The sequence below is a fragment of the Thunnus albacares genome, chromosome 6 (assembly GCF_914725855.1).
Source record: "Thunnus albacares chromosome 6, fThuAlb1.1, whole genome shotgun sequence".
Lineage (NCBI taxonomy): Eukaryota > Metazoa > Chordata > Actinopteri > Scombriformes > Scombridae > Thunnus > Thunnus albacares.
Window position 1 is genome coordinate 27,882,428 of NC_058111.1, and position 23,907 is coordinate 27,906,334.

The 23,907-nt window shown below is 41.7% G+C and overlaps 1 protein-coding gene across 2 annotated transcripts; it reads right to left on the minus strand.

The window, feature by feature from the left end:
• Positions 1-3: 3 nt before the first annotated feature.
• Positions 4-20,213, minus strand: LOC122984217 (centrosomal protein of 164 kDa-like). Of its 2 annotated transcripts, XM_044354551.1 has the most exons (28): positions 20,043-20,213; positions 19,470-19,553; positions 18,464-18,575; positions 16,039-16,270; positions 15,358-15,522; positions 15,138-15,260; positions 14,973-15,053; positions 13,844-13,948; positions 11,221-12,468; positions 10,531-10,563; positions 10,288-10,424; positions 9,219-9,755; positions 8,808-8,939; positions 8,398-8,593; positions 7,203-7,277; positions 6,915-7,037; positions 6,069-6,212; positions 5,779-5,862; positions 5,623-5,691; positions 5,261-5,520; positions 4,879-5,064; positions 4,077-4,257; positions 3,861-3,968; positions 3,253-3,355; positions 2,659-3,051; positions 2,474-2,546; positions 2,243-2,362; positions 4-1,252 (listed from the first exon to the last, which is right to left on the minus strand). In XM_044354551.1, the coding sequence occupies exons 2-28, from the start codon at positions 19,546-19,548 to the stop codon at positions 1,156-1,158; spliced, it is 5,196 nt and encodes a 1,731-aa protein (XP_044210486.1). In that variant the 5' UTR covers positions 19,549-19,553; positions 20,043-20,213; the 3' UTR covers positions 4-1,155. The 2 variants fall into 2 exon arrangements, with proteins under 2 accessions (XP_044210486.1, XP_044210487.1); XM_044354552.1 differs by lacking the exon at positions 11,221-12,468 and having other exon boundaries at positions 20,043-20,211.
• Positions 20,214-23,907: the final 3,694 nt, after the last annotated feature.

The following is a 23,907-nucleotide window of genomic DNA, read 5'->3' on the forward strand; positions in this document are numbered from 1 at the left end:
TCATAGAAAAATACAGTATTTATTTACACAAATATATATGCACAAAAGACGTTTTTTCTCTCTCTAGTCAACAGCTCACTGCTACTGCTGTGCAAAGATCTGTGTTTGAAGGAATATGGGAGAGAAAACTAATCGATGCTTAATAAAAGATTGACTTGACCTTCACTAAAGCACACTGATTTCTGTTTCTGAAAGACTAAAACAAAAACTGTAGAAAGTACTTAAGAAATCACAGTTTCACACATAAGTAATTTACAAAATCAGTGGCATAAATACAAACGTAACCTGTCATGAAATTTAATTTGACCTATGTGCAGCTGCAAAGCGTTTCTTAGTGTTATGTCCTGCCTGGAGCACCAAAAGTGTGAAGTTCACAACATCATTGACAAATCAGATCATGTCTGGAGTGTTCACTAATGGAGTATTAGTATAAATACAGTGTCTATAAAATGTATTCACCCTCTTGGCAGTTTTCAAGTTTAATTGACAATATGGAGTTAAAGTAGATTTAATGTGGATTTTTAGACACTGATCAAAGTGAATGTCGCAGTAAGAACAGATCACTACAGTGAGAAATTTATTACATATATATATATAAAATAGATGCCACATTAAATCTGCCATGAGTCAATGTTGCAAGACAATAAATCATGAAAACTTTTAAGGGAGGTGAATACTTTTTTATAGTTATTGTAAACCTAAAGATACTTCACTGTGATTGTCTAAACTTATGACACTCAATAACTTCCTTCTATCTGACACCAAAGCAAACTAAACCACTAAAATAACAGTTTGGCCCAAGTCTGGCATGGAGCTACAATCTGTAAACGAGACACTGAAGTGCTTTAAAACATTTTCTGTTACTCACAATCAAATCTAACATTAGAGGATAAAAGTCCTCAGCCCTCTGCGACATGTGGCTCCCTGATTTGCAAAGTCCTGTGCTGTCGGCTCTTCCTCCAATCACAGCAGAAGAGGCTGGACTTTCCCTGAAAACCTTTGCTCTGAAGGTTTCAACAAAAAAAAAAAGAATGAAGCAAAGCGGGGACAGGACTCTCACACGTGGCCCTGTGTGTAAACATCACAACGCTATATATGCTCTAAAGTCCTCAGTGACAGGCACAGTACAACAGGGCCGGACTGTGCGTCGTGTCCTCAGTAATGGTAGACTCTGATCTGGTTGTTATCGTCCAGGCCCAGCTGGACCAGGCTGCTCTTGGAGGACGGAGCCCGATAGCGAGTGAACAGAGGTCTGAAAGGCAGAGTTAAAGACAATAATGGGAACAAAACAGTGTTCATGCAACAGTCTGACAACTTACAGCTTTATAACATGAACTGCAATAAAATATGAGATAAGCTTTAGATGAATAGAATCTTCTTATGAGATAGAGTGATATTAATCATGCATAACCAGACTTTTCACTATCAGCATATAAAATGTAGTAAAAGGACAAAAGTATCACTGCTCTGCACATTCATGAACATTGGAAATGTGCTGGAAGACATGATTAGATGAATGATTAAATGTGTGTCAAGACCAAAAGCAACAGGAAAATCGATGAGTTGAAAAATAAAACAAGCTGGTGAGACATAATTAGAGGAGTAAGATAAATAATGTGTTCATTTATTTTATCGGTGGTTTGCAAGGGTTGAGCTGCGCCTTAAGAAACTCTGTTGGTCTTCTTCTCTGGTGTGGTAGTCAGACTGAGGTCTAGATTTTAAGTACTTCCATTATTTACAGTGTGGGGCTGTACAGGCGGTGAAAAAAATGTGCAAAAGTGCACAGAGTGCATGGAGTGCAACGCTGTAAACGTTTCAGTTCATGTTGGACTTTCCTCAGTGCAATGTGGTTTTGCACTTGTGCACTCTATGCACTTTGACACATTTTTTCACTACCTGTACAGCCCTGTAATGTAAATAATAGAAATATTTAAAATCCAGATCCCAGTCTGAATTCTTTTTTTTGTTGTTGTTCTCTGTGTGCGAGTCTCTGCTGTACTTCATTCATTATATCACCTGATAAAATAAAATTACAAAGAAAAAAAAAAATCCCCACTGATGGAGCCTGCAACATCCTGTCAGTTTAAGGGCTCCATAGTCACAGACATGTAGTGGTAAGAACATACAGTTTATCAGCATGTCAGTCTACAACAAGACAAGGGATTGTGTGCTCTTTCAGTAGATGCAACACAATACTATGTCTGTTAGTGTGTGTGGATGAACATGTGTGATAGAAGGATACACGCTGGTGTCTTTTTTGCGCATCTCCAGCCACCTCTTGTTGCCGTCAATCAGCCCCTGCAGCCTCTGGCCGTCCACCTCCGCTGTCTTCTGCATGGAGCGCAGACTACGGCCATGTTCACTTAGAAACACATAGACACACACACTGATTTAGAATTGTTGTAAGTACATTTAAGACAGTAAGGATGTAGAAGTAAGCTGATGATTGAATGTGTATTGCAGGTCACAGTACCTAGCAGGAGTGTACGATGAGTAAGATGAGTTGGCTCTCATGGTGCTGGATGCGACTGGATCCATAGCTGCTCCTAGAGAACAGAACAACAGTTCAGGACCAACAACAATGACACAAATCATTTTTGCCACTGATAAAAACCCTTTCTGAACAAGTTATGCAGAGTGGCCCATATGTTGGCATACCAGGGAATATCTGGCTCCATCGGCTGCTCATGACATCCTCAGAGGCCCACATCCCACTGGCGATGGGGGTGCTGAACAGAGGGGCGGTTGAGGAGCTGCCTTGAGGCGCCCAGTTCCAAGGCGGGTCTGAGAGCCTTGCTGCAGGTGTGGGTAAGGAGGTGGGGCCCAGGGTGTGAACCTGGGGTAGGATGGGAGCAGAGGTGAAGGTGGTGGAGGTGGAAGCATGTGTGGAGTGAGGCTGAGATAGAGGCAGAGGGAAGGCTGTGTAAGGTGTGGCGCTCTGCCTCTGAGCCAGTGAACCCAACGCACTCAGGACGGTGTTGAGCTGCCCTGAGATCTGCTGCAGGGACTCTGCTAACTCCTGGACTTTAGCCGGGACAGTGGGATGGCCTCCTGATGAGAGAGACAGATAAAGAGATAACAGACAACAGATGTGACCTTAATGTACAGCTGGAAAAATATATTTTCTACAGTATGGCGAGTATATGACATATCAGCAACACTCAGGATCTGAATGAAATGAGTGTAAATTTCATTTTTATTTTGAGGAACAGCTGATGCTACTGTGTTGTGCCCCTTTGTGTTTTGTGTTACCTGTCCCATCTGGTGGGTCCGCAGTGCTGCTGAGGTCTGACTCCGTCACATCGAAGGTCACCTTCCTCTCTCCTGCCAGCCGAGACAGATCCTCAAACAGCGGCTGAATAGAGTAAACAACAAGCCAGAATGTGGTTGACGCAGATATAAAAACAGATATTTCATGCCTGTGTGTACATACAGTATCACCTGTTGGCTTGACCTTGCAAAGACCAGCAACAGTGAACACAAATGTGTACACAAATATATCAGGCACATAAAATCTGAGGAGAACTTATATGATATTTCACTTTGGTACACCAATTCATCACTTACATCCAGGTTATGTTGTTAATATACTTAAGTACATTTCATAATTTCAAGTGGTTTATAATGATTACAGCAGCTCAAGAGCAAAAAAATACAGAGTCAGATGTTCAGGTTAAGTTTAACAGCTATAAGTGTTCATTTTCACCTCTACCCCAAATTTTTCAGCTATGACTATCGGTGCTAGTTGACTACATGAAGTTCTCTGTAGCGAAAATTGAAAAATGCTCAACCTAAGTGAAGCATCACTTTAACTAAGTGCACTGTAATATTAGAAATGCAATATGATGTTTGCTCCCGACCTCGTCAGCTATAGAACTCTCCAGCTGCTGAAGTTGTTCCTCTTTCCTCCGCAGGAGAGTGTTTCCTCTCTGAACCGTGCGCTGCAGCTCCGCCACATTTCTGGCCTCCTGACAGAACGAGAGAAAGAAACCAGCACTTATTTTAAAATCAACCCCGTCTCACCAGTCGTCACACCGATTATTATTCATCAGGAGATGGATCACGCTCTTCCCTACCTGCTGGAGGTTCCTAACCATCTCCTCAGTCACCCCTCCTCTCTGGACGGGGTCCGGGGAGGAGCTGGTCTGGGCCACCCGTAGAGCTGCCTGTCTCTCCATCAGTCGGCTGCTCTCCCTCTCCAGGAAGAGTTTGGTCTTCTGGATGGATGCGCCGTGTGAGGAGATGAACCGCCGGAACCTGAACACACAGAGATGTAGGGATAAAGTTAAGATACAGACTGTATCCTGCTCTCATGAATTCTCATCTAAACCATGAATGCTTTAATCAATAATGAGCCAATTAACATTAATTAAACATATTTGTCCTAGCCAGCACAGTTAGGCCACATTTACTATCAACTGTCTATGAGCTATAATATACACTTGTATTCATTTTAGAATCAAACAATGCTACATTAGCTGCCTAAGGGAAGAACTGACAGTGATATTAGACTGTAGAGTAGTGCTATCAGTATTATTAGTAGCAGTAGTTGTAGTATCACTCTGTCTGAGTGCACAGTAACATTTCAGGTTGTTTTTTTCCTCATTCTGAATAATATAATTCCAGTAGAAGCATTGAATATTTGTTATTGTGGCTCTAAAATCACATATATGTATAAATATTGAATACTGGCACATCAGTTATCAATACAGTATTCATATCAGCTTTCAATAAACAATTAGTCAAACACCAGTAAGAATTGACATTGATATTGCTCAGAGGCCTAAAAACAGTCTAATAGAGCATTCGCATCCTATAAATACCAAACAACTCAAATAATGCTTTTATAACCACAACTCTATGTCTCTCTCTCCTTACTCGTCCATGCTGCTGTGGCTGTCAGGAACAGGGGAGAGCGGCGGGTCCTCCAGGTCATCTGCATGTAGTGATGAGTCTCTCTGGTCACTGGGGGGCGCTGTCACTTCGGCCTTCTCTGCCTTCTTTTTGCCGGGTTTAGGTTCTTGTCTCGGGGAGGCGCTCCCTCCTTCATCTTGTTCCAGCTCACTGTGAGACAAAACAAGACCATTTAAAATCCAAACTGGTCTGGGCATAAACAGTGGAAGTCATGCATTCATCAAGAGTGGAGTTTAACATGGATATTTTATTTCTACTCTTCTGGACTTTCCTGTAATATGTGGGCTGTGTAAATAAGGATGAGGCCTGTTCCGTTCTGGGTCTTGCGTAGGAACTGGAACTGTACCTGACTCTGCGACTGAGACGGTCACATCTCTCCTGCAGCAGCGCCACCTTGCTCTCCAGTCGCTCCTTGTCCTCCTTCGCCTTCCTGCTCTCTTCCCTGGCTTTGTCTCTCTCCTCCCTCAGCCATTCCTCCTGCTGCTTGGCCTCACTCCTCTCCTCCCTCGCTTTGTGGATGAGTTCTCGGGCTTGAGCTTTGTCCTCTCTCATCCTGTCCAGCTCCTCCTTCAGCTGGTCTCTCTCCTGGATCAGCCGGGGTAGAGCCTAGACACACACACACACACACAGGTGGAAATATACGGTTGACAGATGGAGGGGTGGGTGAATGTAATCTCTCTTTTCAGAAATAAAAGCTGGACTTCCCACCTCTATCTGTCTGTCCATTTCCTCCTCTTCCTCCCCGAGCTTCCTCCTCCTTCTCTTCAGATCTGCTGCCTAATAGGAGACATCATCATTAGTCCATGTGGTTTAGGTTAGTGTATCAGTGGTTGATTAACTGTACATGCAGTATGGGAGAGAGACCTTAGTCTGCAGCATGGCCTCTTGGCTCTTCAGCTCTTTGGCTCTCAGCTCTAACTGATCTGCCAGATCCTGCAGTTCTGACTCCTACAGGAAGAAATAAGACAGATTTATTCTCTACAATAGTATTTGTTTGTCTGTGTGTGGCAAAAAGAAAACTGGTGCAAATCTAAGCCATCCACTTAAATATATCTAGAAACCAGACACAAGACAAACAATAATGCCAGGCAGAAAGGAGTCCTTATGAGCTATTGGTTTTAGATTTTGAACTGTGTGCATCTGTTGCATTTCACCTTGCGCGAGTGTGTCAGCTGTGACTTTTGTATCTGTGTGTCAAGCTGTAAGCGGAGTTTCTCCAGTTGGACAGCGTGTGAGGCCTGGAGATGTTCTCTGTCCTCCTGCAGAGTAGAAAGCAAGCGCTCCCTCTGAGCAGTCTCCTGGAACACACACACACACACACACACACACACACACACACACACACACAGCATCTTAAAGTTCCATAAATGATCAGTATCTTGCTTACAAAATTGATTACAAAAACTGAGAACTGAAAACCTTAAGGTTAATAGCACTCTATTAGGAGTGGTACTACTAGTCAATGAACAGTTTTGGGTTTGACACTCAAAAAATAAACTTCTTTTTTTTTTTAACCAATTGCAAAAGTAAAACTGTTTTACAAGACTTCCTAAGAATATATAATAATAATAATATCTTCTTTCTGTCAAGCAGCAGTTCTTTTGTTTGCCTTCCCATAATCAGGAAGCCAAACAACAACACTGGTCAATGTTCTTCTCTTCTTTTGGTTTGACTGAATCAACAAGTTAACATCTATCTAAAAACATACACTTTGTTGGCGTATCTTATCTAAGTTAGTTTAAACTGTAGGAAGAAAATGAACTGAATGATAAAGGTGAGATTCAGTTTTGAGATACTTCAGCAAATTTGTAATCATATTTGATTACTCAAGAACATCCTGGACTCCCAGGAATGTTTATTTTGTCTCTACTGTCAATATCACTTTGTGCCCGCTGGAAACAAAAATACTGCACATTCACAACATATTCTACTATTTCCATTATTGCAAGTTGTACAGGGTGAAGGCCTCCGCTAAATGAGAAATGTAAACACCCTCTGACCTCATCCAGGTATTTCTCTCTGATGTTGTTCATCTCTCTCCTGTGGTCCTCCCTCAGCTGCTCCAGCTTCCTCTCGTGATCACGCTGCACTTCCTCCCGCACTTCCTGGAGCACATCAGCCAGCTAGACAGTGAAAGTTAAAGTCAGTTTAAAGCAAAAAAAAAAAGTTTTATTCCAGTGATAATTTACTTAAACATCAAGCCTACTGCAGAAAAAATACACACAATGAATAAAAAATAATTTTGTACAAAGTGTGTGTGTGTGTGTGTGTGTGTGTGTGTGTCTAACCTCTCGATGGTACTCTGCCAGTTGCTGTTCAGGTCGCGGACTCATCAGCTCCCTCCTCCTCTCCATGCTTTTGAACTTTATACAGACAAAATAGTGCAAACACAGACAAAAACATGTGTAGACAGATCATTAATCTGTGTCCCTCAACTCCAATGCCACCATGTACAATCAAACTGGAACAAGCACATATACATCTAAACTTGTTGTTTGCATCTGTGTCAGGTGTTCCTATGGGTCATATACTGCATATAGGCCATTTGACAAAACATCTTAATGTTAAACATCTTAATGGGTCAAAGTTAATAACATACAAAAAAGGACATATGTCATTTTTAACAAATACACCTCGTATGTTGATAAAATATCATCGGATTCGGAGCTAATAATTCCTGCTTTTGCAGTGTTTGAAAATAACTGACATGAAATAAACTTGTACTGAAACTGCAAAGACACAATAAAAGGTCAAATCAAAATGCTGCAATGGACTGTGATTTTTTGAACAAAGACTTCAGTTTTAAAACATCTTTCAGAAAGGTGTCACTAGAACTTGTGTAACACTTGTATAACACGTTGAAGGAGAGTAATTATATACAGATCACGTACGTGCCAGGCTATCAGAAAGTAATATCAATGAAAAAAGGTAACGTCTGCAGACTCACTCCAAGCCACAAACATTAAATCTGGACAACGTTTCAATCCTACTTGGATCTTTGTCATTCCAACCTGATGACGATCCAAGTGGGATCAAAGCACTTGTATAACACAACATGAAGCCACCCACAAAAGTGGCTCTTGGCTGACCTTTCCCCTACACATGAAAACATGTACCAGGTTAATATGCCAACCCGCTAACATAGAAGCTCTATGACTCACTTGTTTTTCCTCTTAGGATCGCTTAATAACAATGACACTATTTGAATATTGCAATTTACTGCACTTCTCTGAGCAGAGATTGACAATAATGTAAAGCTGATTGAAGTCATTAATCCTAGCTATATTCAATCTATTTGGCCTTAACTTTGTTGTTCCTACTGTTTGTGTTAAGCTTTAGCTTCAGTTAGTCATGCAGAAAAGCAGTCTCAAGACAGATGTACCTTGTGCAACGACAAAACTAAAACACTCAAATTTTAAAGAGTAAGTAAGTCTGAAATCAAAAACGAGCTGAATACAGGCAGGACATCATCATCACAGTCACCTCCTGTTTCAGAGAGTTCAGTTTCTCCTCCCTCTCTGCCTGGAGTCTCCTCCTCTCCGCTCGCAGCTCCTCTTCTGACTCTGCCTTCAGATGTTCAACGTCGCGCCTCTTCTGAGCCTCCAGTCTATCGCGCTCCGCCGCCCGCTCCTCTTCTAGCGTGATGCGTAACTCCTTCAGCGTGGCTTCACTCTCCTCCCTGAGCACACAACATACATCAGCATTATTTTGGGGATAATGGGTGATAAACTACAAATTGAATAAAGTTCAGTTCATTTTCTCTTGATGTTCTGTATCAGTGTCGGGTTACTGAAAGGTCACATTCTATTCATCACGTAATCAGATTTTGTAAATGAGACATTAATAGCTAGTCGTTAATATTTAGTGCAACATTGTGTGTTTGTGTGTCTGACCTGAGCTTATGCTGCTGCTTCTCCCTCTCCATCTGGACAGACTCTCTCAGTTCCTCCAGCGTCCTATCAGACTCCTCCTTCAGCCTGGCTTCCTCCTCTTTCCTCTTAGACAGGAGACGCTGCTGCAGATCCCTGAGGAGGTGCACGCACACACACACACACACACGCGCATACACAAATAAGAAATGTTCTGCAAGTATGTTTCAGTAAAATGCTGTTTAATCGAGCCCGACCGAAAGGATCTTTACAAAACTGAAACTCATAAAACACATAATAATAACCAACAGTGTGAAGTAAAAATCATCATTGTTATTTGGCTATTTTGTTTCAGTGAGTAACTTGTAGAATGTCATATTTGAGTTTAACGGACTCCTGTGACTCAGTAGGAGGTTATTACATAATTATGCCTACCGCAATCTTTTCTCACTCTCCTCCTTCAGCTGCTTCTCCTCCTCCTCTTCCTCTCTCTTCAACTCTTCCCGGAGGAGACGCATTCTCTTTTCCTTCTCCCTTATCAATCGCTCCTTCTCTTCCTCCACCTCCCAATCTGCCTTCTTCCTGTCCCTCTCTATCTCCTCATTCCTCTCCCTCAAACTCCTCTCCTCTCTTTCAGCCCTCTTTCTCTTCTCCTCCTCCTCTTTCTCCTTCTTCTCCTTGTCTTTCCGGATTCTCCAGCTCGGTTCTTCTTCCGGTGAGCTCTCGCGATTTTCTATGCAGGGTTCAGCATCTTCATGCCGGGCGTTGGAAGAGCGGATCAGCCGACCTCTGGACGTTTCAGGCCTCTGTAGACCCAGAGATGTGCTGACACTTTCTGCTATTGGACGGAGCCCGACACCTCGCTCTGAGTGGGAGAGGCTGGAGAGGGAGGGCGACGGGCTGGACTGGTGGAGGACTAGCCGCTCGACTTTCGGAGCTGGAGGGTTGTCTTTGTCTGCAGCCTTTGTGAGCCTAAAGAGAGAGAGAAAGAGAGAGAGAAAAAGGTGTTATTCTTGTTCAAATGTGAAGAAAATGTTAAAAAGCCCTTAGTTTTCAATATGGCAATGAATGAAAACACACCGCGGGTGCAGCTGTTTCACTAGAGTACTGAGGTACCTGCAGCTATTGACCGTCAAGTTCAAATTCAATTTTCATTAACGTACACCACATCTCTCCACCTACTGTTGGTCAGCTGTTACACAATGATCGACTAATAATAATTGCACATGTTTTTAGTAAATCATCTATTTTTTTGGATATTTTTGTGGTGGGGTTTCTTGATGTCTGATGTAAGTGAGATTTCAGTAGAATAAAGGTAAATTCATGTTTATTCTCCCAACACAACCTTCATTGTGGCTCATGGAAATTGCAAAACTGGTTTTAATAGGTGAAAAATGTTCCATGCAAATGACCATCACCAATTGAGGGACCAACAGAATATATAATGCATGCATCACAAAAGCCAAGTCTGATCACAGCAGCCAAAATGAAAAGAACAACAAACCTCTTGGCTGGCTCAGCCTTCTTTTTCTTCGCCCCCTCATCATTCTCCTCTTCTTCTATTGTTTCCTCTTTGTCATATTTCTCCAGTGGACTGACAGTGCCAGACAAGTCGTTGAGGCCCAGAACTTTCTCTGACAGCTTTACGAGACAAAACAAGAACATTTACAAAACTGGATGTCGTTAAACGATTGAGTGAACGACTGAATGAGCGGTAGATGGGTGTCACACTGCGTGATTGGGTTACCTTGACATCTATGGAGGATGAAGCCTCAGACTCCTGCAATAACACACACAAACACACTCAATTACAAGGTAAAAGTTGAGAATTAAAACACACACATGCACGAGATGACACAAGCAAAACTGCCCACAAGCAACACAGAACATGGAAGCGTGCTGCCTTTACCCAAGAGACACAGAAACACACTGAGATTAAGACTACAGCAGAGCGTACATGCAATCCACACAATCCAGTCCAGCGAGCAGGCAGTCATCACGTAAAACCTAAACAATCAGGCAATCTGTAATCAAAGCACACGGACTCTGAAAATCAGGGAGGTGGTAGCAGGAGATGGGAGTCCTGTGTCGGGTCAAATACTTCAAAACCAACCACCAATCTAAAAACAGACTACCAACAGCCTGCGCTATCAATGGGGAGGAGGAGGAGGGGTTTCGAAGAGGGATTTATAACTTTCCAATCCAGTCCTCAGGGGCTTGAATGGATTGTCCTTTGACCCAATTAGTATTCCAGAGTGGGAGTGATGACATCCAGGCTGAGGAATCACATGGATGAGGATGAGACAGCCCCTCAGGCAGTGGAGTTGGATTTTGGGATCTACCCGTGCATGCTTGCAGTAGATAGGTGGGTGCAGGGGTAGGGTGGGATAGCAATGGGGGGAGTGTGAGCACACACAGAGGCAACAGCGAACCATACCTCTGCAGGCAAGGGGGATTTATTTGTCACACTCTCCATCTTGCCAGCAAGATTTTTTCTCTTGGGGTCAAGCGTTTTAACGTCGCTCAGCATCGTTTTCGTGCCTCGCTCAGCTGTACGGACTTGAGCCGCTTCCATCTCAAAAACCTCGACGACTTCATCCTCACTCTCCGATGCCTGTTGTGGTTTTTGGGCATCTGATTCATCCTCTACCTCCATTCCCTCCCCCTCTGTTTCTCCTCCTTCGCTCTGTACGCATCTCTCTATCACCTCCTCTTCGCTCTCCGTCAGTTCCCTCTGGCTCAAAGAGCATCTCTCCAAACCCTCCTCGCTCTCACCGTCCTCCTCCTCGTTTTCCTTCTCTTGCACTCCTTCGCTATTTACCTCTACCTCTTCTTCCACGCTTTCATTCTGCCCTCCTTCACCATCTATGCTTCCTTCTAGCTCATCTCTCTCTTTGTCATATTTGTCCTCCTCCTCCTCCTCCTCACTCCCCCCACATTTAGAACTTTTGAAGGATTTCTCCACAACTTCATCGCTACCTTCCTCGAATTCCTGCTCTTCTTCTACATCTTGCACCTCTTCCTTCACCTCTTCTTTCTCCTCCGTAACATTCTCCATAGCTTCATTGCTCTCCAAAATCTCCTCTCCGTCTTTGGTCTCATCGTCCTGGCTTTCAACGCACCTTTCTACCTTCTCATCGCTGTCATCTTCCTCTCCTTCATTGCTCTCCTCAGCCTCAACACTCTCCTGCTTCTCACTGTGTTTAACGTTTTCTGTCTCTCCACCAACCTCTTCATCTTCATCCTCACCTTCAATGCATTCCTCCTCGATCTCATCGCTCTCTACCCCCTCCTCCTCTTTCTTGCTCTCTACAGCTCCTTCACTTCCCCCCTGCTCTTCCTCCATTCCACCCCCCTCTTCTTTGCTTTGTTCGTCTTTCTCATCTGCTTCCTCATCATATGCCTCTACGTCTTCCTCCTCATTTCCCACCTCTCCTTTCTCCTCCTTCTCTCCATCCTCTGCTTCTCCTCCTCCTCCTTCATCCTCTCCTCTCTCTCTCTGAACATCCTCATCTTCTAGCTCTCCTAGCTCCTCATCCTCCTCCACCTCATTCAACTCCTCTGCTACCTCCTGTTCAGCGGACTGTTCAGGTTCAGGGGTGATAGCGTCAGCCCCTTCCTCACTGACATGGTCTACGCCGCCCGCCAGCGGAGACAGGTGGAGGTGGCGGCCCCTCAGAGAATCCTTGGTGGAGGGGAATAGGGAGAACAGTCCATCCGTCCCAAACAGAGGCACAAAGGAAGGCGTGCAGAGACACAAGGGAGAGAAAGGATGGAGGAGGGCAGGTGAGGGAAGGAGGCAGACAAAAAGATTGTGATCCCCCCTCCCCCCCCTCAAAGATGGTGGAGGGTGATGGTCTTGACACAACAGCATGCAAAACTGACAGATGGCACATTGCAGGGACAAAATTGGACACAAGAACCAATACGAATGCACAAAAATATATACAAATGTTATTTTTTGGGTCTCTGTCACACACAGGGGAAGGTTTGATGAATGTGATTTTCTTGTTTCAGTGTTTCCCCTACAAAGAAGCCGTCATGTGACATTATGATCAATCTATGTTTAGCACAAAGAATATGTGTATTGCCTACTTTCATTTTCTAGGTAATGTGTAAGGTGTGCACAATTCATGAATCAGAGAGTGTTGGGAAGTTGTAATGCTCTCCACTAATGTGAATAAATGAATGAATCAGGAGGGAAACACACGTTACGACATGCTGCTGATATTCAGATTCAGACAGCAAAGCAGTAACAGTGACAATAGGTGGACAGCAGGACAAAGAGGAAGACACAGTGGCAGCCGTGCCCATAGGACAGATCCCAGCAGCACAGCAGCTACATGGACACATCCCCGGGTCACGGTGCAAAGGTGAGAGGTTTGAGAGGTCACATGAGAGAGACACAAGAGAAGATATAACAGATGGTTTAGAAATCAGAGTTACACAAGACAAGAACAGTCTGCTATGGTAGTGATTCACTGAAAACATGTAGAAATATGGAGACAATTAGGACTCCCTCCAACTTAAAAATATACAGTATATGCACCGATATAAGCAGCTATAGCACACATCTTACCATTAATCGATCAAAGTAGAATTCAACTAAAACAAATACTGAAACTACAACATCGTCTGGTGCTATTTCTTAATTTCTCAAGAGGAAAAACGTCCCCTTTCATCAACAATATACTCAGATATTTGTACAGAATTTCTGGTTTAAAGATAGAAACACAATATTAACCTCCATATGTATGAATCTACCTGAGATGCCAGGGTTGTGCCTGTAAAGTTCCTGTCAACTCATGCAATATATAGAAATGTTTCAGTCAAGTAATCACTTGTCAATCACTGTGAAAAAACCACTATGGCCATTCAAAGAATATATGGTGTGCGTACAGAACACAGAAATGGCAGTGAGTTTACATTTTGAATGTTCAAACAGAAAGCAAAGCAGGCAAGAAATGCACGGACAAAAAAAAAGAACCTGGGAATCGCTGAAAAAATGGACACTGTGTGTGTGTGTGTGTGTGTGTGTGTGTGTGTGTGTGTGTGTGTACCTGTTGGGATGGTGGTTCAGGGCTGTGGTCCCCAGACAGGGCCAAGTCCTGCAGCTCTGGCTCAGTCCTCTCCTCCACTGGAGCTGCACCACTGGCTTCACTGTCCTACAGTAAGGTACATATACATAGGACACTGAAACTAATATTCACACCTAAAAGACAAGGTGCACTTCTACAACAAATATATCATTGAACAAACTAAAACAGTATCTATTTCATGAAATATACAAGGCAATGGTCAAAACTGTATACAAGGGAATTATCAGGCTGAAATATATCAGAATAACGCAAGTGGCAAATATGATTTTGTAACAGCTATTGTCAATTTCTCTTATTATAAAGACAATGGGCCCCATGCAAGAACCACTCGTATGAACACAATCATTCTTAAGATGCACGTACAAGTGATTTAAGAACATTTGTGGCATTCATCAATTTTCTCGTACTTTGAATTTTCTCTTAGGTACGAACGAAATGTACAAGTGGTACATGTCATGAATAGATCATCTCTGCTTTTCTTCACAGGGGAGAAACACCTCTTTGACTTGCAGTTATAATGTCCTATTCTGAATTAACTGTCACATGACCGCCTCCCACCACGAATCGCTTTGCTTTAGAAAGATGTTTTTTAGCATCTAACTTCATGTCACAGCATTCCCTCTTAACTTCTGTCACAGTACAGAGCTGTTCTGATGACGTTGTTGGCAGCTGGATTCATGTTTTCTAATTGTTTTGAGTCTCTGATGACTGTCACTCCTTAATTTGTTTTGTTTTTTGATATCTGAGAGCAGGACTTGAAGCTGCGCTGGTGTTTTGACTCTTTGGGAACTTTTTTGTGAATGAAACTCACCCACAAATGGAGCGAAACATGGATCCTTATGTGGCAATTTTAGGGGCGGGGATTATGCTAATGATCACGCACCTCCTCATGAACAGGTGACATTCATCAGGCTGAAATGAGCGATTTATGACAAGTTCAGGTAGTTATGAGAGTTTGTTGAATCCAACTTGGAGCACTCGTACAAGCAAACCTCACAGAGAGTTTCAGGATAAAAATATGAAAATGTTCTTGCATGAGACCCAATGTGGGATATGATCAGCACTGTAGAGAACAAACTATCCTGTCTACCTCATACTGTAGGCCTCCTCCCAGGGCATCCAGGTCCAGATGGAGGTTCTTCAGTAGTCTGTCTGAACCACGAGGACTTGGCTGAGAAAAAAAGTCGTGACATAGAATATCTATTGAAGAGCCATGGGCAGCTAAACCAACTGTTGTCTTTAGGCTGTACTGTACCTCATTTTCTGAGATTTTGTCTTCATCATTGTCATCTTCATCATCAAAGCCGGGCAGAGAAAGAGACACCCTCTCTTCCTGCCTGCTGCCGAAAACACTAGATGTTCCACTGCTCCGAGGACCCTGACAAAGAAGGAAAGTAATCACGTTACATACTGTGAGGGTTCTGGAGAGGATAAAAACTCATCATATGGTCCTTCATATAGCTCTAGGATCTTACCCCTAGGGATGTCTTGAGGGGCTCCAGACCCCCAGAGCTGCCAAGGGACCCACGCAGAGCAGGGGCAACTCCAGGAAGTGGGCCTATGCCAGGGGCATCCAGACATCTCAGAGGAGCCAGGTTGCCCAGCGGGGATGGTAAGGGTCCCAAAGGTGAACTCAGTGCCTTATGGGAAAGAGACACAATCAGAAAAGTAAGATCACACCTAGAATCTTGGCACATAAGCAATACTGAATACATTTATTTGATCTAGTATCTCCATCGTAGTCTAATAGGGATCTCCTGATCAAGTTTTTGCCATCCATACATAAAATCCTGTCCAATTTAGGTAATAATGTTTAATGTTGTGTTGTCTGTTTTTGTTATGATTTTACTTTGAGCCTGTCTTCAACCTACTCATATAAACAGCTGACAGGATCTGTGTATTTTATTTAATGTGTGTATTTTGACATCTCCTAGCAACAAGGAATTGTTCATATGGCTATGGAGTCTGTATCTCTTCATACTCAGCAATGACTAAACACAAAAGTTTAAACACACATCAGCTTTGTATAATTTGTTACTCAGGCAGACTGTCAGTAAAGTAGTACAGTGAAGTAGTAACAGAGAATGCAGCATTTCTCCCACAACAAAACAGAAAATACAAAGTGAAAACTGTGGAAAAATATAAGCTCCACTCACTCCAGGAGTCTTGAGCGGCTCCTTCTTCTTTTTCTCCTTCTTCTCCTTCTTTTCTTTCTTCTTCTTCTTGTCCTTGTCCTTCTTCGGCCCTGTGCCTCCTGCAGCAGCTGTGAGCTGGGCGCGCTCACGCTCCTGGACCACCAGGCGGCGGTAGTGCTCGTCGCAGGGGTGATCCCAGGTGGACTGGCCCGAGGAGAAGTTGAAATAGTAGATGTCCCCTGTCACATCCTGGCTGCAGGGGAGGAGGGGGGAGAGGAGGGGGGTCACTTCAGCACCTCCAAAAAGGCCCAGAGGGAAGGAGGTATGATGGGTGGGTGGGTGGGTGAACAAAGAGACAACCAGAAACTAAACTGAATGCTGAACCAAATGACTACTTCCTTTTCACAATACTGACTGTGTTACTAGTGAACTGTTTAGTAATTGATTATGTATTTACAATCATATAATAGATTATTATTTTAGTGCCAACTCCGTCAAAGCATCAGATTCGAGCTGAAATATACAAAACCACCTACATACCACCGATTATTACTTGATTTGTTTTCTCCATGATTTCTTTTCATTCCCTCAGTCGACAGCAGCACATACAGATGACAAAATAGTGGAGGGGTATTACCTTTACTTTGAGTTCAGATATAATACTGTATATTTCTTTTTTGAGCTTTATACTGTTTTAAAGCAAAAATAGGGCTTCTGATTGATTCAGACTGGTTGCTTTGTACATCTGGAATGTTGCATTAAATGCAAAGATTTTCATTTAAAGGTAGAGTCAGTCATTCTGGAGAAAGATTGTTGATATTTTAACTAAACACGTAAACAAATACAGCCCTTGTCTCAGTGCTCCTTTAGAAGCTCCACCCCCCAAATACATGGATGCTGTAGAGACACGTCTTTTCCTCTCACACATTATCACAAGTGGGAAAAAAATTTCATCTCATGTGAGTAAAACAGTCCATCCATACTCTCAGCGACCTCCCCGCTTCTCACTCGACCTGCGTTCAGCCTCTCTGTTCACAGAAGCAGCCGCCTGTCAGCTGCAGCTCCTGGAGAGCTGAGGCGTCATTATGGATCCCACTGCTTTTCTTGGTAAGACACACCCTGCATAGCATTCAAATGCGAGGATTGGCCAGGCGTCCATGCTTGCGCCGCTAGCCTTCTTTTTCCTAACGGTTTGTTGAGTGGCTGTCTGGTGCTGAGTGTTAGGAAACATTAATTCTGAAAGACTACGAGTTAACAGTTTGAGTCAAGCATTGACGCTGTATTATGTGTGGCTTGGAAAATAGTGATAATGAAATATAACAAACAGTTAATGATGCGTTTTCCATCACCCAGCAGTGGTTGGTCCACCAGAGAGGGTAGGGTGGTAATTCAACAGACTTCTTCTGTAACGGCCAACTGACTGACGTCACACAGGCGACACTGTTTGGATCTCTGGGAAGTGAGAACCAAAAACACACCTGCAATTACCGCTTATTGCCATAGGTGCCACCAAAAGAGAATGAATCTGAGTTCTTCAAGATTGTTACTTTAAGTTATTAGTTGATTAGTCAATTGACAGAAAATGAATCTGAAACTGATAATCTACTCATCAAATAATTCATTTTTCAATTTAAATTGCCAAACATTCCCTAAAGGTAAGCTCCTCAAATGTGAGGTTTTGTTGCTTTTTTTTGTCATATGTGATAGCAAACTGAACATCTTTGGGTTTTGGACTTATGATCAGATAAAATAAGGAATTTGAAGATGTCATCTTGAACTTGTGATGGGCATCATGACACGACATTTCATTGACAACACCATTAATCAAGAAAATAACTGGCAGATTAATCAATACTAAAAATAATTTTTGGTTACTGCTCTATATTGTTGCTTTATTAATTCTACATATGAATCTACAACTGTAACTTAAATTAATTTAATCTAACATCCATCTACAGGTATTGATGCCTGACACTGGTGTTAGTGGTGTGTTGTAATCTCTAAGGTGCATTATTTAGACAATTTCCCTGCGGCTGACATCTCCCTGCAGATATTAAGGGAGGGCTGCCATGTGCCTCCACCTTCAGGTGTCAAGAGCAGACCTTCATCCTTGATGGACACAAACACTCTTGCGCTCCATTACTGTCACACACAGATAAATCAAACTTGCCACTGTGGACAGCTTGTATCTTTGGTGCCTCACTGAGGATCAACAAGACTCTTCACAACAACTTTCAAATTTCATCAAGAGTAATAGAAACCCAGAGCAAAACTGTAACATCACACCTTTTAAAATATGGAAACATACTGTATATACAATATAACTTTTATTCAATCAGGTAGATAAGATAAGATACACAACAAAACACAGCCAGTCAGCCAGTTGTTTCCCGTGGGTGGCTGTTCTGGCGTAGCTCTACTCCCCAGCCTCTCTCCCTGTACTTACCAAGGTTTCCACTCGGGAGGCAGAGGGGCAACGATGCCCTCCCTGGCCAGCCACAGGAGCTCCGGCTCACTGTCGGGATCAATGCCGATCTCCCTCGCGTACTCGTGGATCTCTGATAAGGAAGAGAAAAAGAGAGAAAAAGGGTGATATGAGAAGAGCTGAATGTGATAGTATATTGTACAATACGTGTTAAAATGAGGTAAAATGACGCATCCCAAAGCAAACAATAATAAAATATGATGACAAATGTGTGTAAAACTAAATAACACTGCAGATTTTCCAAACTTCTGTGGTCAGGGAAGATCCTCGAGGATCCTATATCACCCAACACATTAAATAATAATACAATACTTATAATAATCAATAATCAATATATCCATTTAAACCACTTGTGCTCAGGATTTCAGCAGTGATGAGTTTATACATTTGAATATTCAGAAACAGAGTCATCTTTATTGGCCAAGCATGTTTACGCATACAAGGACTTTGACTCCGGTTTAGTGGATCTCAGTGTACTTACCCAGAATAACAACCCAACAATCTTCAGAAATATACACAAGGAATAACTATATACATGAGAAACTGTTTCTGTGAACTGTAATCAGAATACAGATAGTACAAAGAAGTGAAGAGAGCAGACTGATGAGATAAATATAAAATGGCAAAAATTATCAATGTTACTTTATATACATATAGTAGGTGGTTATGTACAGTATATACAGACTGTTCAGATATACAGTAGTGAGTGAAATGTATTGCAGATATTGTATTTTATATGGGTATTATAGTGTTCTGAGGTTATTACACAGTGACTGAGTTAACTGTTTATAAGTGTGACAGCGAGGGGGAAGAAACTACTGTTCCTGTGTGTGGTGGTTTTGGTGAACAGTGTTCTGTAGCTCTATACATATAATATACATACATATATATATATATATATATATATATAGTCAATGTGAGTTAATCGCCCCCCTCCAACTCCTAGTTTTTACCATGACCTATGTACCTTGTTCAGAGGGTGTATAGTTCTCATCGTAGTCCTCTTCAAGGATCAGCTGGTCTCCTATGAGAGTAGCTGCAGTCATGGTTACTGCAGAGACGAGGAAGAAATGCAAAACAAGATGACTGACCAAAGGAAGGGAGATATACCTCATACATTACAACATAGTGGCAAAGAGTTACCCAGGTACAAACTAGATAGCCCCCACTACTCTTTGTGCTGTGTAAAACATGTCTTGCTTTGTGACAAAAAGCAAGGCTCAGCTAATAAGATTAACAAATGACTCTCTTGTATCCAGCTGGATGACTGTTGTACTTACAAAGAAAAGCGAGCGCTCATTAGCAGGCAAATTGCTAAGCCTGTGGGCAACTCTGCATCAGTAAATTTAAACAACCAAAAAATATCGACGTGAATTCATTTTAGGGGCAGTAAGGGACAGACCAGCAAGGAAAGGGGTGAGCTAATTCAGCTAGCGTCTCAGCTAATGTGAGCGCCATCTAACGTTAGCTACTTGACGTTAGCTCAGCCAGCTAAAGTTAAAGCAGTTGAAGAATAGCTTATTCATGACATTTTATTTACCTTACAAACTTTTAATCGCTTTCTCACACGCCTCTGCGGCAATATCGATGAGTTGTCACTTGTTTAACGAAAACATTGTGTCCGCAGAGGGGAGAAAGATGCGAAAGTTTGTGCTACTAACAACATCTCCAAGGACGCTTCCTCTGGTTTCCTGTTGACGATGGAAACGTGGCTCTGACTGGCTGAGCCACATGAGGCGTTCAGGTATCCTCGTAAACTACTACTTCGTGAAAGTAATACAGTACATTTGTACAAGAAGCAACAGAAAAATTTAACTTCTACCAAATGTGTTGTCAGTGCACTTATTTTATTTAGGAAGTATCACAAAACACCCATTTTCCCTCAATATAAGTGTGGATCAAGAAAAGAAAAACACGCATTTAACGGATTTCTTTATTGATTTCCCAGGATAAATGCATCACTAATAATTCATAAGAATAATTAAGTATAAACGTACATCCATCTAATATGGAAACAATAGCCTGTGATGAAGAGCTCATCTTTACTATGAGATGTTAGCCATAATAATATTGATTTTCCAGTTGATTGTGTACTTCATGCACATATGTGCTTACTATTTCCTACTGCATATGAAAGCAGCAATAACTGTACATCTCCATAGGGCATCAATAGTTTTAACTATAATGTCTTAAATGCCACGTTTCAACTGTTCTTGCTTTCCTCAAGGCCAGAGGGACTCTAATGGGGGGGTATTTTGGAGAGAGACCTAGCTTTCAGTTGAGGCTCCAATGTGTAGTTCGCCCTTCAGACATTCAGGTTTACATTTTGTCATTAGGCAAATGAATCCCACACAGTCACAGCTATCTATTGAAGTAGTTTCTTGGTGCTCTACTTGTGGAATCCTTTCTGCAGAGGATCATCTCCAAAATGCCTCCTATTCTCCTTCAAAGCATGTGTCCCTTTATCCCTGTAGGCAGCAGCTGGCCCATGTTTACTGGTCCTGTGTTAATGTCTCAACTCACTGAGCAAATTAAAAATGAATCACTCACTTTAACGTCTAGAGACCACAACCATTTTCACTGAGACACATCAGAGTTTTAACTTTCCTCGGTTGAGGAACTGGGCTCCAGAGATTTGCAGCTAATCTATTTGGAGAAGGAAGAGATAGGTCTCACGTTGTTCCAGCACAACTGACACATTTTGTAATGGCACCCTCCAATTCACCATTTATGCCATCAAACAGTAGATGTAGAAAATCAACATTTCAGAACTATACATATACATATGTACTGTAAAAACTTTGTGTGGATTATTCAAGGATCAATATATATTGTGTGATTATTCAGGTATCAATATTTAATACACTCAATCTGATATCCAAGGACAATCATGCACCTTACTGCTGTAGCATTATCCACTTGTCCATTTTATTCTTTCTGTTCTATTTATTTTTGTTCATATTTGAGTTAGATTACTTAGTTATTGTATGTAATTTAGCCTTTAATTGCATTTGTTTCTTTTGCCTTTTTACCTCACTGTTTTTACCTCACTGGGATTTGGGATTAATAAAGTATCTATTTATCTGTGATTTCTTGTTTCATTGTGAGTTGAAATTCAAAGAAGTCCTTTCAAAGTGTCTTAAACAGCTTAGAGTGAATTTCCTTTTAAAAAGGCGAGTATTTTGCATGTGTTTTAGAGAAGTTGGATGTAAGGCTCCCTGTGGTGTGGTAAATGGTACTTTCTGTCCCCAATCTTCTCTTTCACAGCTGGAGGCTGCATTAACACACTGTTGCTAAATGAGTCCTTTGTCCAGTCGTGGAGCCATGGTGTGATTCCAGATTAATGACACTTTTCTCATGCAATCCATTGTTGAATGTTACCTACAACAGAGTAAATTAAAACAACAAGCTTCCCATCCACCATTTTGCAGAGGAGTTTCACAATTCTAGCCATTATAGTTTTTGCACAGGGAAGGATTAAAACTTTCTAATAAATAACACTATTTTAGCATCACTTCTGTCCTGATTTCTTCATTACGGTTTTGACCACAAGAGGGCAGAAGAGGAAGGACTGGTGGGGGGGGGGGGGGGGGGGCGAAGCAGTCTTTGGTCCAACTCTGGCAAATGGCTGAATTCATTAAATAATTTCAACTCTCTGGTTTAATGAGAAAAATCCATTAAGTTTTAAAATATTCCCTACTGCTCGACATATATTTTCCTCCCCTCTCATGTACAGCATTTCTTGCCTATTAGACATTCTGTTTTCTGCTATTACATAGATATTATTCGATAAAAATCTACATATCAACAACAATCCACATACATGTATCGTGTAATAGTCCTGTAGCATTAGATATTAGGTACTAAATAGCTATCCAGAATCCTTGACATGCATGGGTTCAGGCAAAAATGACTTCTTCCTATCCTTCTAGTGTTTGTTTTGTCCTTGGTGTGGGCGGTTTGGTTTTAGTAAGCAGGTGAATAACCTCTATATCTTGGGCAATGGTAGCTTTAGAATTACAAACAGGCCTTGAAACTCAGATGGTCAATTCAACACCTACGCATCAAAGTACATAATACATTGTCCGAATGTGAGATTTCAATGTGTAATGCGATCTCAGCACCCCAAACATGTAACATAAGCTATATGTTTCAGTGTGTAAATGAGCTACAACATGGTAGCCATGAAGTTAATCCTTTTTTAATGCTAAAATATGAGTCAACTGCTTTTTCGTTACATCTCTTTTGTTCAAGGTTAAATGTGAAGCATCATGACACTTTCTATTTAACAAAATTTCATTTGAATTTGAGAAAAGTAATGCTACTAAGTTAATTTGTGCAGATTTTTTCAGCCAGTAACTAATATTGCTTCAGTCCCTTGTTTAGCCATTATTTCAAATCAGTGGTGGATAAATCATTCAATTAATTTATGCAAATTACATTTAAAATTGTACTTTCAAGTACTTTTACTTGTAAAAGTAAATAAGTGTTTGCATTAAAGTGTACTTCAGAATCAAAAAGTATTTCTGAAGAAGGTAACACTGCCTGAGAGTTAAATACTCCATAAAATGCTTGTTAGATTAACATATTGTAATGCATAATGCTGTATGAGCTTTTCACATGTTTTGCATGTGAAATATTCCTCTGCAGATTTGTAGCCTCTATAGCAATCAGAAAAATGTAGTGAAGTAACAAGGCCATTAGTATAAGTATAAAATCTGTCAAAATGAAAATGCTCAGTACCTCAAAACTGTATTTAGGTGTAATAATACTTCCAACTCTACTTAAAATACAAACGTGATGAATTAAAATGCCTTTTCTGACAGTGCAATCCTTGAGCAGACACATAGTATGGATTGTGACACTCAGTAACTTCACACTGTGTGTTCACAAATCCTTTCTGATATTATTTTAAAAACTTGCTCTTGTGTCCCACATTGACTTTCAGAGGTTTCAACACTTCACAGAGGAACACATTCTGCTTTGTTGGCAGATCCTTACATTTTACTATGCACTTAAGAAACTACATTATCTTTGGAACAGGCTTAAGAGCAGCAAATGGCCTCAGAGGCTCATAAACAGAAAAGATAATGATCCCTATCACTGGTCACAACAACAACTCACTGCATGTTGGTTGGCATAGAAGTTGCCCGAGTGTGACCTCATTCTGTGATTACGTGAGCGTTCAATGAGTGCTTGAACAATATTCAATTTGACTGTATGTCACCCTCATTTTTCTCCTCAAATCATTTAGGTTATCTGAGTTCAGGGTGGATTTTCTTGCTTTGCTGTCAAGCTGTACAACCCGCAGGGCGATGCAACCTACAGTGACACTCTTCGACCAGGGCTTTGGTCCAAATATCTGTATTAAAGCAGGAGCGACCTCAGCAGATGCGACATTGCAA